The sequence below is a fragment of the Mizuhopecten yessoensis genome, unplaced genomic scaffold, assembly GCF_002113885.1.
Source record: "Mizuhopecten yessoensis strain PY_sf001 unplaced genomic scaffold, ASM211388v2 scaffold2329, whole genome shotgun sequence".
NCBI lineage: Eukaryota > Metazoa > Mollusca > Bivalvia > Pectinida > Pectinidae > Mizuhopecten > Mizuhopecten yessoensis.
Genome location: NW_018404492.1, coordinates 7,407,098 through 7,421,810, shown reverse-complemented (window position 1 = coordinate 7,421,810; position 14,713 = coordinate 7,407,098). Strand labels below are relative to the sequence as shown.

Here is a 14,713-nt window from a genome sequence, read left to right as displayed (position 1 = left end):
TGATAAGTTAAACTAACACTAGTTAGCTAAAATTCGTATTTTCAAAAGAAGCAAACGCCTTTTTAAAAATAACAAAATTAGCAAACAAGGCGTATAAGGAGGCTAGCCCGCCATCAGCAGTGTAAAACTTTTATATTATAACATGTATGTGAAAGCACTGCCATTTCCGACGTCACAACGAAGGTACACATGACATGTGGTATTGGCAAGCCGGTTGACGTAATCACACATACAAGTGACACTATCAATCTGCATCACATGCGCTGTAAATGATTATATGTGACCATGTGACTGTATTTACTGTACGGGTTGTGCAACAGGGAAATGTTATAGCAATGTAAATAACGAACATCATCTTTGGTTGTATACGTTGTTTATAGTACGGTTATATAACACAATACGTTTGATACCGTTTTCACCGGAATTTATACTGTTATATTCTAAATTACTTCCTTAGCCTTTGATCAACATATTTCTCAAGTAGCGATAACAAGAAATCATGTTTATTTTAGATGTCAATGAATTAGAGTTTTTTAGAATATTTTTCAATACGATGGATTGTATCAAAATAAATCTCTAATTACATGTATATAAATCAGTTGCATGGATTTACGGAAAGTGTCGGTTTATTCTAATTCCGCAGTATCAATGAAACTTAAATATTATATTTTAATATTTAAATATTTTTTGTGCAGTCTCTACATAAACCTTCTAAGTGAAAGGTTATTTTTAAAGGATAACATTAAGAACCAGTAAACGTGAATGTTTTCCAGTCGGAAACTGTTGGGACTTCTCGTCATATCACAAAAGTTATCGGGGAACCATCATGTTGTGACGTCAAATTCAAATTGCGTTTTTGATTTATTTTGGCCAATTGACAGGAAAATTACTATAGGAAAACGCAGTATTGTTTCCGTAAAAATGGCTGTTCAACCATTAGAAATTACTGTTTGGTTTAATATGCATCATGAACCAAAAGAAACTACACTAGAAGTATATTCGAAGTGAAAAGAGATTTAAAAAAACAAAACAAAACGTTTTTATGGATTTATTTTTATATATACAACCTCGATGTTAAAAACATATTAAATACTCCAAGATGTGGTACCATGTATAATTTTGTAAACAACTTACTTTTAACAGCGATCCTAACTGTTAAATAAATAAGGGATATCATCAGATTATTCATATCAATCCTAAAAATCTACCACCATTCGGAACACCTCGCCTTTGTAAAAAATGACGAAAGGGTATTCCGAATGTTTCTACCACATGAAAAAGTTAATTTCACGACATCATGACACAAAATACTGTATGCTCCCTATGTAATGCAGTTGCATAGTTAATATTAAACATTTATAACTCAGCATTAATCAACAGATTGCATAGATGCTTGATACTTACTATATAAGTAAGTTAATGAGGTATAACATTAGAAACATAGTGACTTGCAGGCTTACTGATATAAATAAACATGACAAAAGCAGTTTCAAAAGGATGAAGGAGATCAAAAAATAAATTTCAACCTCCTTTTCTCCAGGCTGTAAGTTGATTTCATAATTAATTTAAGTAGAAAGAAAACCTTTCATTAGGCAGAAAAGCAAACCAACGAAACATGTACCTTAAACGTGTAAATGAAATATAATTTGAACTTGAAAAACTGTAACGATATCAAAAATTATAAATTTACATAAAAAGGATTTCTTTTTAAAAAATAGGATTTATAAGTAAAACCATATGATTATGAAAAAATGGGATTTCTTTTTCATTAAGTTATCAATGTACTTGATGTAAAAAAAACACACCACATTTTGAACATGTAAAACACAATTATAATACTTTGTTGTAAAATTGCCTACATTAACAATTTTCGCTATATCTATAACCTTTTGAATTCATTTGTAAATTAATATTATTGAAACGATTTCATGTATATATTTACTAATAATTCAATTAGATAAAGATACGAGGAAATGAAATAAACATATCACATACCTACCCATAACATTGTCAGAGGTATTCAGTCGGTGGAAAACGATGTTCTCTTCAATCATGATCTAACAGGGTCCACAAAGTTTAGGATGAATTGTGTATCAAGTGAAGAATTAAATGATATGAAATGTAAATATTCTATATATTTTTCATAAAGTCGTCAAGTAAAGCCATAACATTTTGATAATAGAAAAGCTGGAATGTTTCATCAGCAAATAAGATAAATTGTTGAATGAAGAGAATATAATGTGTTGGATTAACAGACAGGATAATGTATTGAATTAACAGATAAGATAATGCGTTGAATTAACAGACAAGATAATGAACTAACTTAACAGATAAGATAATGTGTTGAATGAAGAGAATATAATGTGTTGGATTAACAGACAGGATAATGTATTGAATTAACAGATAAGCTTATGTGTTGAATTAACAGACAAGATTATGAACTAACTTAACAGATAAGATAATGTGTTGAGTTGACAGATAAGCTAATGTTTGAGTTAACAGATTTGAAAATATTTTGAATTAACAAGGAATATAAAGTGTTGAATTAACATAAGATAATGTGCTGAATTAACAGATAAGCTTACATGTTGAATTAAAGACAAGCTAATGTTTTGAGTTAACAGACAAGAAAATGTACAGAATTAACAGATTAGATAATGAGTTGAATTAACAGACACGATAGTATACTGACTTAACATATAAGATAATGTGTTGAATTAACAGATATAAAATGTATTTAACTAACAGATACGCTAATGTATTGAATAAACAGATAAAAGCATGTGCTGAATTAACAGATAAGATAATGTGCTTAATCAACAGATATTATAGTGTGCTGAATAAACAGATTTTATAATGTGCTGAATTAGCACTGTTGAATTCACTAACGTCAATGGTTTCAATGAACAGATAAGACAGTTTAAGTAAATAAAGAGGATTTGTTCAATTGAAAGATTAAAGACAGCATGTCAAAATGACAGAGAAGCCAGAAGTATAATTAATGATTTTTTTGGAATCAATATAAAAGATGTTTAATCAAGAAAAAAATTATTGATAAAGAAGAGAATGGTTGAATTAACAATATTCCGTCTTTGCGTATTGCAGAGTTATCCTCTCTTGTGAGCAGGTATTGATTGTTACGTCATTGGTTTGTGAGAGTAACTTCATCAATTTTTGAGAAAACGTCGTCATTTTCTCACACAAACCAATGACATTACAATCAATACCTGCTCGCAAGAGAAGATAACTCTGCAATACGCAAAGACAGAATGGACAGTGTAGAAAAGACTGAGCATTTAAATTTAATTCATTACACTAGCATGCTTTCTTTGTTGATTTTGACAAATATGAACATGCATGCCTAAGTGTTTATTTGTAATTAATCATAATCAAACAATATGGCAAAAAGAGAATGAAAAAAATGAATACTCAACACTCTAAAGTAAATTATTATGCATAAACCAAAATGTGACCCCAATATCTCATTCAACATGAATCACAAACATTTTGTAGATTTATCACAACAATATGCAACAGATGATTGACTTTTTATTTATATTTCCAGAATTTGCGGAGATAGGACTGGAATATCCGGGAGTTGTAGAGAGCCACCAAGGCTAACAGCAGCACGTAAAGCACAATCATTAGCACAAATCTGTGTTGGAATAACCAGGTGTTGTGCCATCTTCGTGACTGAGTTTCCCTGTCATAAATAAGCACAACAACGATTAGACTCCTAGCTAGTCAGTCCATATGTCCTTTCTTTTAAGGCAGGTTTTATCATTTTGTCAATTTTTTGATGTTATGTATTTCTGGTAAAAGCTGGCGGCATGGATGTTAATGTAGATTGTGATTGTAAAATAGATTGTGATTGATTTTACAAAGTCTTTTAAGAAAGAAATAACCACAACAAGTACTAGACTTCTAGCCAGTCCATGAGCCCCTTCTTTTAATGCAGGTTGGCCATTTTGTATATTCTTTACTGTAACATATTTCAGGTAAGGGTTGGCAGCCATTGATGTTAATATAGATAGTGCTAGCTTTTACACAGTCTTTCCACGTCTTGCAAATAACCAATCACTAGGTCTGTCAATTTTTCAAAGAACACTTTAAATAAAAACAGCCCAGTTACAAATTTAGGGAATGAACCATTGTGAATATATAAAGATCGTTAGCAGTTGATAAGTTTGGTTATTTTCGGCCATTTTTTTTTTTTTTAAATTGTATCTCATTTAAAAAAAAAAAAAAAAAAAATTGTTTCTCAGTTTTGAATCCTCACAAATTCTTTACTACAATAAATTTATATTTTTGTCCTGAAATTTTTTTTCTCATCAATTCAGCACATTGCGGTTATTGTGATTTTGCTGGCCAACAAGAGATTTCTTTTTTCAAATTTTCATGTAATCCCTATTCCCCTCAATGTATAATAATATGAGTGTACCAAACAACTGACCATGATCTAAGTCATGCTCTATTTTCTCTAAAGTACAGCATTATTACTTCATATTACGAGTTGTCTTTATATATAACACTTTTCGTTACAGTTTAACAATGATTACTCTTTTAGCTGTAAGTGTAATTTATTACCTTTTTTGTTGAGATGCTTTCTCCACATACACCAGCAGGTATTTGATACGAAGCATGTCATTGTTCTGTACAATATAGTACTTCTCCGGAACATCTCCGCCTTCACTGTTGGCAGCGTACGCTCGCTTCTTGTTTGTCTGTTCGTTGTTACCATCTAAATTAATTATAATGCATAAAAGGGAGATAATTTACAAAGCTCTATAAAAATTTCACATGCACAAAAGTTGTAAGTTATAATATATATAAATTATTAAAACAATTGAAATTTCATCATTTATCAATCACTATTTTCACAATCAGTTATAATTTATAGTAAAAAGTATACAGTTCAAACATGGTAATTTTCACAGATTTTCTGTGAGTCAAAATCAGTTATATTAGAAGGCTTTTGCTGTTCAACTGTATCTATCAGGCTTTTGATGGCTTTGCCCAGTTGTGAACAAAAGACTTGACAGATGATGACCTATTAGTAATGGTCTTACCCTCCTTGACTTGACATTTGACAGAGGCGTCATCAATAATCTCACACACAGCCACACAGCTTAGTTTGTGGCCAATACAACTCTTTTCCCATCCCAGGCCCATTGGGCTGTAGAGGAGGCAGACTGACAACTCACTAGACAGATAGGTACCCTCACCAAACACCGAGATCTACAACAAATCAAATATTTTTTGTTACAGATCAAAAGTCTCTTATGTTTTGTTAAGTTCCAATGGTTTGTCAGAAATTTAAATAGTTTTCATTACATAATGCACCATGCTAGGTCCATAATACAACACTATTTTTTTTTTTTTTTTTAAATGGTAACATATTTGCACTACAGGAAAATGTAACAATGAAGCTCTCAAAATATGAATGGTAAAAGGGAGATAATTCACAGAAAAAGTCAAATTGTCCTGAACTAAGAATTGATGTATTTTTCCTATTTCACATTATATAATATGCCATAGGGCAATTTTGGAAATTAACAATAAGTCTATGTATCAAACATTTTTGTGTTTCCAAATAAATATATTATCGTTGTAGCTTTAACAGAGATTAATTGTATATGAACAAGTACAGTATTAAACCATTACCAGAAAAAATATCCCTCCATTTTACCTTGTTCATATGAGATGCCAGTCCATTATGCAGGATAGAGTGGAAGTTTTCCAGTCGACTACCATGGTAGGCAAACATTGTTTTTCTCTGGCGACGAGTTTCCTCAAATTTGGCATCATCAGCTTCACTGCGTATCACTTCAAACACAAAGTCTGGGTTTGTGGCTGGCGAAGTATCTCCGGTCTGCTTCTTAATCTCTTCAAACTGACAAAGGGTGGCAAAATGACAAGATTTAATTCTACTTTCTTGTAAGCCTATTGTTACTGTACCTTATCCTATGAGACAAATATAATATGCAGCTGACTTTCCTTTGGGGTCGATTAATAAAAAAAAGAACATAACTATACATGCATCCTGCTAGAGCACTGCGATAACGTAGCTTTCTGACGACGAGAGTCTTTTTTATATATATTACGTCGTCAGAGCTACAAAGACGAGGAAGCCAGCTATTAATATTAGTACTAGCATCCTGCAAACATTGTTACATGTGAAATACATGGCTTGCTAATTTTTCAGGACTTTCTTTATAAATGTATACTGTAGAAATCCTATTTACGCAACCAACTTACCATATTTTTCCTAATTCGTGCCAAAACTTAATTAAGACTGCTTGAAAAATGATTAACGGGGATGTTCATTTACATAACAAAGCATAACTTCTGTAAATTGGTGTTTAGGAGCACAATATACCTGTTTGGCATGTAGTGTCCCAAAATTGTTTACCCATTCTATAACACTGGCAGTGCTGGAAGTAGTGTCATATTTTTTGAGACAGAAGTCTCTGATATAGAGTGTCAGTTAAATAATATGTACCTTCATCTTGATGGCTCCAGTTTAGCGTATTTGACCTCAAATAAGCCCCCACTCAAAAATAAGCCCCCCCCCCCCCCTTAATTTTGTCTCTATTAAAAAAATATTATGTTAATTTTTGTCTCTGAACATAAGGAAATTAGCTATCTGGATGCAATACAAAATTAACCCAAGTTAAAATTCTGCAAATAATTGTGTCACTGAATTGCACAATGGTAAATACTAGAGTGTCATGTACTCTACTGTGATTCTGTATTGGTTTTTAATAAAGAATTATGTAATTATGTAATTATGTATTCATGAATTAACAAAGGATGGATATCATGACAAATTATTATGGTTAAAATATATACAGGTAGTGCTTAATTTTGTTAATCAGAGCAGACCCGTTTGGGGAATTGGGAGGACGAGGGAGTGGACATTATACAATTTTGAGAAGTGGGTAAAAAAAAGGAGGAGTATTAAAAGCAGACAGGCCCCTCATTATTGTTATTAGGGCCGGTGGATGAAAACAAAGTTGATTCATCAAAGAAGTCTTTTGTTTCTACCGTATATCGTTATCATATTTCATTAACAAAAAAATAGAATGTAAGTATATTTAACATATACAATTACACAGGAAATACAATGTAATTACATCCTGTTTTAGATTAATATATTAAATATCACTGGTAAAATGATCCAACTTGAAATGATCAGTAATCGCAGAAACGATGCAATGCTTACCTGGGAGGATTTCACAGTCTTAATAGAAAATGAACCTCTATCCAAGACCCACTGCAGTAGTCCAAGAGCACATTCTCCTGTATGAATTCCATTGGCAGCTAGATGTCTCAATGCAGGTATTTCTTCCACTGTCTTTTCCTAATATGGAAGAAATTGCATCATTATTAGAACATATGATATAACATCACTAAGCGATGTCATTGACAGCAACATTGTACATATCAGGGGTGTCACAATACGCCAAGAGTATATCACGATATATTGCAATACAGAATGAGTATATTGTGATACGTATCCCGATATGTCATAGGAAGGATGTGCTCAATTTTAAAATTAGTTGAGGTCAGAATGTTATCAAACTTAATCATATATGATATGGATTATAAAGATTTGAGATTTTTGTCAAACCAACCATCGATTACAAACTTGTACTATTATAAAAGCCTGCTTTGTGCTTATTGACATATCTGTTAGAATTTTTAGTAATTTGCAAAGTTTAAACACCAAGCACATTATCTTGTGATATTATCAGTAAGATTGACTGTCTTTGAAGTCGAGCGTAGCTCCTCTGTAATCTTCAAATACCAAACGGTGTCAGAGAATTCTACGTTTTAATATAGAAGTGCACTCTGGCCCCACACCAGACCTCTATATATGTCAAAATGTCGAAGTCTGGTGTTAGGGCCAGAAGAAACTCGGGCTAGTTTCAGCCTAGCAATTGATTCAGGTTTTTTTACCTGAGACCAATCAAATAGCCTCATGCTTTTAATTTTGCTCTGACGTATTCCAGGGGTGCAGAGAGCGAAAGTAAATGTACTCCCCGAGTACCAAGGATGATCCATGTAAATCCATTCAAACCCATACATTGTACATGTAGTCCTATTCTGGAATTTGACTGTGATGACAGGAAACCCTAATAAAACGTTTGTGAAATTATTTTGTATTTTATTGGGAGTTCCAAATCAAAAAAAATCAACAGTGAGTAATTATAATAATATTAATATAATAATTATAATATTAATATTAATAAGGTCATGATGGCAGAAAGCGAAGTATTTATAAAATCTGCCATAGGGATGGGCTAAATAACGGTAAAAATCATTTATGTCAATTCATTTATATTTTCTCATGAAAAGTTAAAAACAGTATTAGAGTTTGAAAAGAATGTACCAGTGATTTCATATCCTTTTCTCCATCTTCTTTACTGAAAAGGGGAGGAAATGGTTTCAGTAACGAGTCAAATTTGTAACTTTTCAGCGCTGCAACGAAGAAACTCAAAACAATGTCAGTTGCGAATTGATCTTCTGTTATCTGCTGCCTGAGACTTGTTCTGGATGTCATGGTTGCACCCAAAAAGCTGTCAAATGTACGTGTACTTCTTGGTCCTAAGCCATATTTAAGTGTGACGTTGATTTGGTAAACCCAAACATGTTGTTTACTTCCGTTTTCGGTTTTAAACTTCCGGTAAATTATTATCACTGCGCATGTTCATTAGACACACAAACAACATGGCGGCACGAGCACATGGTCCAAACATATTGATAACAGGTGAACTTTTTCAAGTGTAGTGAACAGAATTACAGAGTTTGTTTATGCAGCAAGGCAACTAATTATCATGTTACTTATACTCTACCGTTCAGTTGCTTATTCTTTTGTAAAAAGTGTTGGCACATATTAGGCCGATATATTAGAAGCAAGCACAGCAACATGCATCTGCACATCCCAAATTGCAGGTGACACCGTTGTAAGCGTCTAGTCGCTTCTTGAGGTGCCTCTTTATACTGTCTACTTCACTTCCGGTTGAATTTGGAGGCATTTGAAGGAGACATTTTTTCTCAAAAATTAGTGAAAATTATTTACATGTGCAGTGGACATGGGCATGGGTGGTAAATTTGTACAGGATTCATATGAAGCAGTTTTCCCTACCATACTACATTGACAGTATAGTATGGTAGGGAGTACTGCTTTATAATGGTATATTATAATATATTAACATAACAGACGCGAATGCTTGGGATGACAATAGCTAGATCACAAGGACTAGGATAAAAGATGATTAACATTGTATTTCCAATCAAGGCATCCCAGATAGCACAAGCTTGACCGCCGATGGGCCAACGAAACTGTACCGTTGGCCCAACGCAGGCATACAACATTGGCCTAACAGCTTTTTGTCGTTGGGCCACTGGTGGCAGAAAATTATGTTGGCCCAACGTTGGGCCATTGTCTGAAAATATTGTTGGCCCAACGTTGGGCCACCGTCTGATATTACTAAAATTGTACTCCTGTAACAACGCTCGAACACCCGCCCGGTATATTTTACATTTCTGTCTGTCAGATTTTAGCGATTTCGTTTTGTATTTCAACCAAACAAGAGTTCCTTTCCCTGTAAATATGCAAATTGGGATCTGGAATTATCCAATTACAATTTTCATCACTCTACATGCCATTATGTCACATGGGCAGATGGTGCGAACATGACATGGGGCTAAACAACCAGAATTTGAATTGAAGTGATTTAAAAACGAGTTGTCAATGAAAATAGAATATAGATCTTATAATATATTCAACTTTATCATTTACACGTTTTCACCCTACTCGTGAATAATTGCAGATACATCAGTAACTTACTTTTGTCAAGACACTCCAACACATACCCGCTTCCAATTTTTCCCGCTAAGCTACATTCAGAAGGAGGCTATACCGGATATCTGTTAGACTATGGTTGGATGATTAGTTAATTTCCGACCGTGGGCCAACGGCGAGATGCGATCGTTGGCTATGCAGCTAAACTCCACCGTTGGGGCTGCGGAGCGATGCGATCGTTGACAATGCAGCTTAACTCAGTCGTTGGGCCTAGGTGAGATGCGATCATTGGCAATGCAGCTTTATTCCGCCGTTGGGCCAACGGCGAAATGCGATCGTTGGCTATGCAGCTTAACTTAACCGTTGGGCCAAAGTTGATATGCGATCGTCGCATTGCGCCATTGGCCCGCTATCTGGGATATAATATATATATACAATACAACGGACAAATACAACATGAACGATGGGACATTATTATGACTTGGTATTTTCTAAATATATCAGACTAGATTGATCATTACAGAGTCAAAGTATGTGCACACAATACTGTATATAGGTGTGAATCAACATATATAGAAGTCTGATATTTATTCTGAATCAATTAAGATAACAAGATGGATAGAGGTGATTCTCAATGTTCTAAGATAAGAGTACAGTAGCCTGAAGTTCTGTCAATAATTAATAATAACAGAAATACAAAAAAATACCTATAATATGCTCATTTTTAAGTCGCTCTTGGCGAGAGCCGAGCAGCTTATTAAATCTGTCCAGAGAACGAAATGACGGACTCACTTTCGTTCGGGGTGCGTGCGCATAATTCAGTATTGCATGCTTCCGCTATTATAGTTTCGTTTTCGTAAATTGAAAGTAGAATCTCTGATACTCACCTGTGGGTTACATAAAATCTTCTGATATTCTTCTCCAAGTAATAATCCATACTTTAAATAATTGCTGAAAACAAAATATCTCTATTCTACGAGTGTTGTGGTGGTGAAATTCGTGCACTAGGTTTGAGCGTTTTAGCAACTCGGATTGAGGTCTGAGGAGTGTTACGTGTGTGAAACACATATGATTCGAGAAAGCACATGTGAAGAGTGTCAAGCATTGACACTGTCTGTAGAAGGAAGAAGTAAATATATGTACTTATAAACCGTATTAGTGATGAAGTATAACCTCTATTTTGATGTTTCAAATGGGAACATAATTTGACATATCGTGCTTAGGTTGATAACGGTAATGGCTCCGAGACGAGACGATATGTGAACTGTGTATGCTTATCAAACATTTCTGTAACACAGCATGCTATTTCTGGTGTATTTATTTATGAACAATTTAAGAACATGACACAACTGCCGCTGCTGTCTGACAAGAATTCGCGCCTTGTAAAATTATTATCCAATCCGGTGTAAGGGAAATAACTCTTTCGTTGGTAAAGTCGCATTGAGAAATATAATTCAAATATATTCAAGAACATTTGTGAGATATTGTATATTCAATGACAGTAGATAAAGTCACTACATATATTAATAATTATTATTAATATGAATAAATAATAAATAAAAATAAAAGGAGTAAAATGTCTCTTTTTCTCCATGCATTTTTTTCCCCATATGGTTAATTCTTCATTTCATATCACAAAATGCACCTATTCTTTATTATCCATTCACTGATTGCCATTCTGCACATAAATGCTCATGTCACATCATTGGAGGATGCTAATTAATAAAAATTACAACAATGCATCACACTTAAAGATGGTGAAAAAAGAGGAGAGGGAGAAATGTTTTTAAGGCATCATTGAAGAGGTGATTGATTTTGGAAATCCCAAAGGCAACATCATCACATGTCACACCTGATTTTCAATAAGCAGAATACAGAACACATATCTGAGATATTATAGAAGATATTGATGCTCAACATGTTACTGAAGCAATCAAATTTAAAGTGGTGAGCGGCTTTAATGTCACACTGACATAATTCTAGTTAAAGCATATTATAGGAATTTGTTTTGTATTTCTATAATTATTATTAATTATTGACAGAACTTCAGGCCCCTGTTCATAGAGACAAGATGAAAAAAACCGCTTTGTTATTTTGGTTATACAATGTACCACATGTACATCTGTGGCAGATTTTAAATTGTACTAAAATTTACATACAAGATACAGGTGTCTGTGGTTATACGGTCATTGTTTAAAATTCCTACTACACTAAATATATATTAATAATGATTTGTATATGGATATGATATTCGAGTTTAAACTTAGATTTTAGAACTATCATGTGAAGATATTAGGAATGTGACAGATTTTATTTGTACATAGGATTAAGATTGCTTTTAGCTTTGTGCTAGAAGGAATTTCCTTTTAGCTCAGTGGTAGAGTATCCAACTAGAAAGTCTTGGATTGCGAGTTTGATACCCAATAAAAGGTTAACGCACCCTCATCCACCCCCCTTGGTAATAGTAGAAAGATTGAAAGCTCTTCTTAGAATTAGATATTTTATGTCTGAAATTTGACCCTGTCCTATGACTATTCGCTGCAAAATTGTCATTTCTAGTTTAGGTAAAAAAAAGTAGCAACATTGGGAAGATTTGATAACTTTCTTTTGATTACCTTATAAATACCTACATGTGAAAAAGTGTTCTCATTGCGCTTAACCAATTTAATACCTTATGATTTTATATATCATAAATGAGAAATTAAATCCTGATGGCCGCTTTTCATATCAGCGGAAGGTCCTGTCTTGGTGTGGTCCACTTCCAGTAGCAAGTTTTGATCTTTTGTACATTGCTGCATGCATACTATATCTCTGAAAAGAATACCTAGGTAATAAAGAGGTCATTATTCATGTCAATGCATGCCTCTGCTAGGAATCGAACCCAGGACCTCTGGTTTACTAGTCCTAAGCCTCTACCAATTTAATAAGGTAATAAAGCTGCTCCGTACATGCTAGTATCATTCAAGGATGACATACTCCCCTTCCAGGGAAGAAATTGTCCCAAGATTTTCCAGGGGTCATGCATACAATGTATAGTAATTCTTGCAAAAGTATTGCCGATTACTTTTTTCAGTATTTACTGGGTACCTTACGTGGGTGTCAATTGTAACAAAGGTCATAATTGTTTTCAATGCCTCTGCTAAGGATCCAACCAGGGACCTCTGGTTTACTAGTTTTACATTCTACTGATTGAGTCATAGCCAAGTCGGTAGGAAACAACTAGCATTTTACTAGGATGACACAAGCGCTAGCACTGCCAAAGCGTATGATATTCATGTGTAATTTTTTTCGTGAATTTATAAGTAAATGTCATTACCACATAGATATTTTGTAAACATTTTTTCCCTATATGTTTCCATAATTTTGGATGGTAATAATTTTATGATCACATAATTTAGAAATCAATGGGGTGGTAAATAAACGGGAATCCAAACTGGGCACAAAGTAGCATCATTAAATGAGGACAACAGGATTGACTTAAGTCATCATTGTAAAGTAAATGATAGAAAATGACTGTCCATTTCGGAGTAAAGCCTAATCATTTTTGGTAAACAATGAAAAGTACATTGCTTTAATTTCTTTGCTCTAATATATGTGAATTTGGTCACCCGATTATATACATTTTAAGTGTTTATCCTCAATCATGTTATGTACCTATGACTTAAACCTCCTCCGTGATGTTTTTTTTCATCATAAACCATGGCCAGACAAAGTACACATGAAATTGCAAAAGAAACATGATCACTTAATTTAGAACTTATTTATTGTGCAAGAAATAAGCTAATTCCATGAAAAATTCACTGCCCACTGGCCAGGATCATGACCATGATCAGTGGCTTAATTTTTGACTCAGTGGTGTGAATTTCCTTAGATCTGATTGTGAAATGTTTAAATTGAAATCTCTTTGTGAATTACATTTCTGATAACTTTTTTTTTGACCTGTAGGTACTCCTGGCACAGGAAAGTCTACACTTGCTGCTGAACTTTGTCAGAGATCAACATTGAACTATGTCAATATTGGAGAAGTAGCCAAACAAGGGGACCTGTATGAGGGCTGGGACCACATCTATGAATGCCAGATGATAGATGAAGACAGGGTATGAGGTTATTCACTTTTACTTTTTTAAAATTATAGACAATTCAACCTGTAAGTGTTATTTTGTTATTTGTAGTACAAGTAAAGAAAATAGTTCTCTTGAAATTGTCCCATTGAGAATACAACCCTGAATACACACATATTGGACATTTACAATCCTGAAAATTGTCAGTCATTTGTAGACTAGACTTGCAGGTCTGAACAATTACGATTCATGGACATTTATGTCCAAGATGTTTTATTAGGTCACCTGAGCTTTGCTCAAGTGACCTATTCCAATCGCTTTTCGTCCGTCGTCGTCCGTCGTGCGTCGTGCGTCGTGCGTCGTGCGTAAACTTTTACATTTTCAACTTCTTCTCAAGAACCAGTGGATTTTTTTCAAACTTGGTCAGAATCATCCTTGGTAGATGAGGCTTCAAAATTGTAAAATTGGGATTCCTACCCCGACCCCTGGGGCCAGGGCGGGGCCCCAAAGGGAAAATTAATCAATATTTCAAAAATCTTCTTCTCCAGACTCAGAGGTACTACAGTGATTTTCTCTACGTGGAAAGAAAGATCATCAGGCGCTTTACTTAAATTGTAAATTTCAGGACCCCCGAGCTATCCGTTCTCCCTTGGGGAGGGGGTAAAGTTTACTATAGTTTATATAGGGAAATAACACTTTTGGGTATATTTTGACAACTTTCTGTAGGAAATTATTTTTACTTGGTGAGAATTATCCTTGGAGGTAGATGGTTTCAAATTGTAAAATTGAGATTCCTACCCCGACCCCTGGGGCCAGGGCGGGGCCCCAAAGGGAAAATTAA

General features: G+C 34.1%; 2 protein-coding genes across 2 annotated transcripts in view; one reads left to right on the top strand and one right to left on the bottom strand.

Annotated features, from left to right (window-relative positions):
• Positions 1 to 3,536: 3,536 nt before the first annotated feature.
• LOC110445709 (mono [ADP-ribose] polymerase PARP16-like) lies at positions 3,537 to 8,663 on the bottom strand. Its single transcript, XM_021490486.1, has 6 exons — positions 8,396 to 8,663; positions 7,226 to 7,363; positions 5,690 to 5,893; positions 5,070 to 5,238; positions 4,588 to 4,741; positions 3,537 to 3,703 (listed from the first exon to the last, which is right to left on the bottom strand). Exons 1-6 carry the CDS (start codon positions 8,564 to 8,566, stop codon positions 3,550 to 3,552), a joined length of 990 nt encoding a protein of 329 aa, XP_021346161.1. The 5' UTR covers positions 8,567 to 8,663; the 3' UTR covers positions 3,537 to 3,549.
• A 47-nt stretch (positions 8,664 to 8,710) lies between these two features.
• The window catches only part of LOC110445708 (adenylate kinase isoenzyme 6-like), a 10,419-nt gene continuing 4,416 nt past the window's right edge, over positions 8,711 to 14,713 (top strand). Inside the window, exons 1-2 of the mRNA XM_021490485.1 lie at positions 8,711 to 8,773; positions 13,757 to 13,908. Coding sequence (XP_021346160.1) covers positions 8,734 to 8,773; positions 13,757 to 13,908 — 192 coding nt within the window. The 5' untranslated portion in view covers positions 8,711 to 8,733. The remainder of the gene's footprint in view (positions 8,774 to 13,756; positions 13,909 to 14,713) is intronic.

Bases quoted from the DNA above. Each gene is read 5' to 3' on its own strand.
- LOC110445709 (XM_021490486.1), bottom strand. From the start codon at position 8,566: ATGACATCCAGAACAAGTCTCAGGCAGCAGATAACAGAAGATCAATTC. The intron at 7,364-8,395 runs GTACATTCTTTT...CTTCCATATTAG, and splicing joins AAAAGGATATGAAATCACTG to GAAAAGACAGTGGAAGAAAT. The intron at 3,704-4,587 runs GTAATAAATTAC...TATTTATGACAG, and splicing joins AAAGCATCTCAACAAAAAAG to GGAAACTCAGTCACGAAGAT.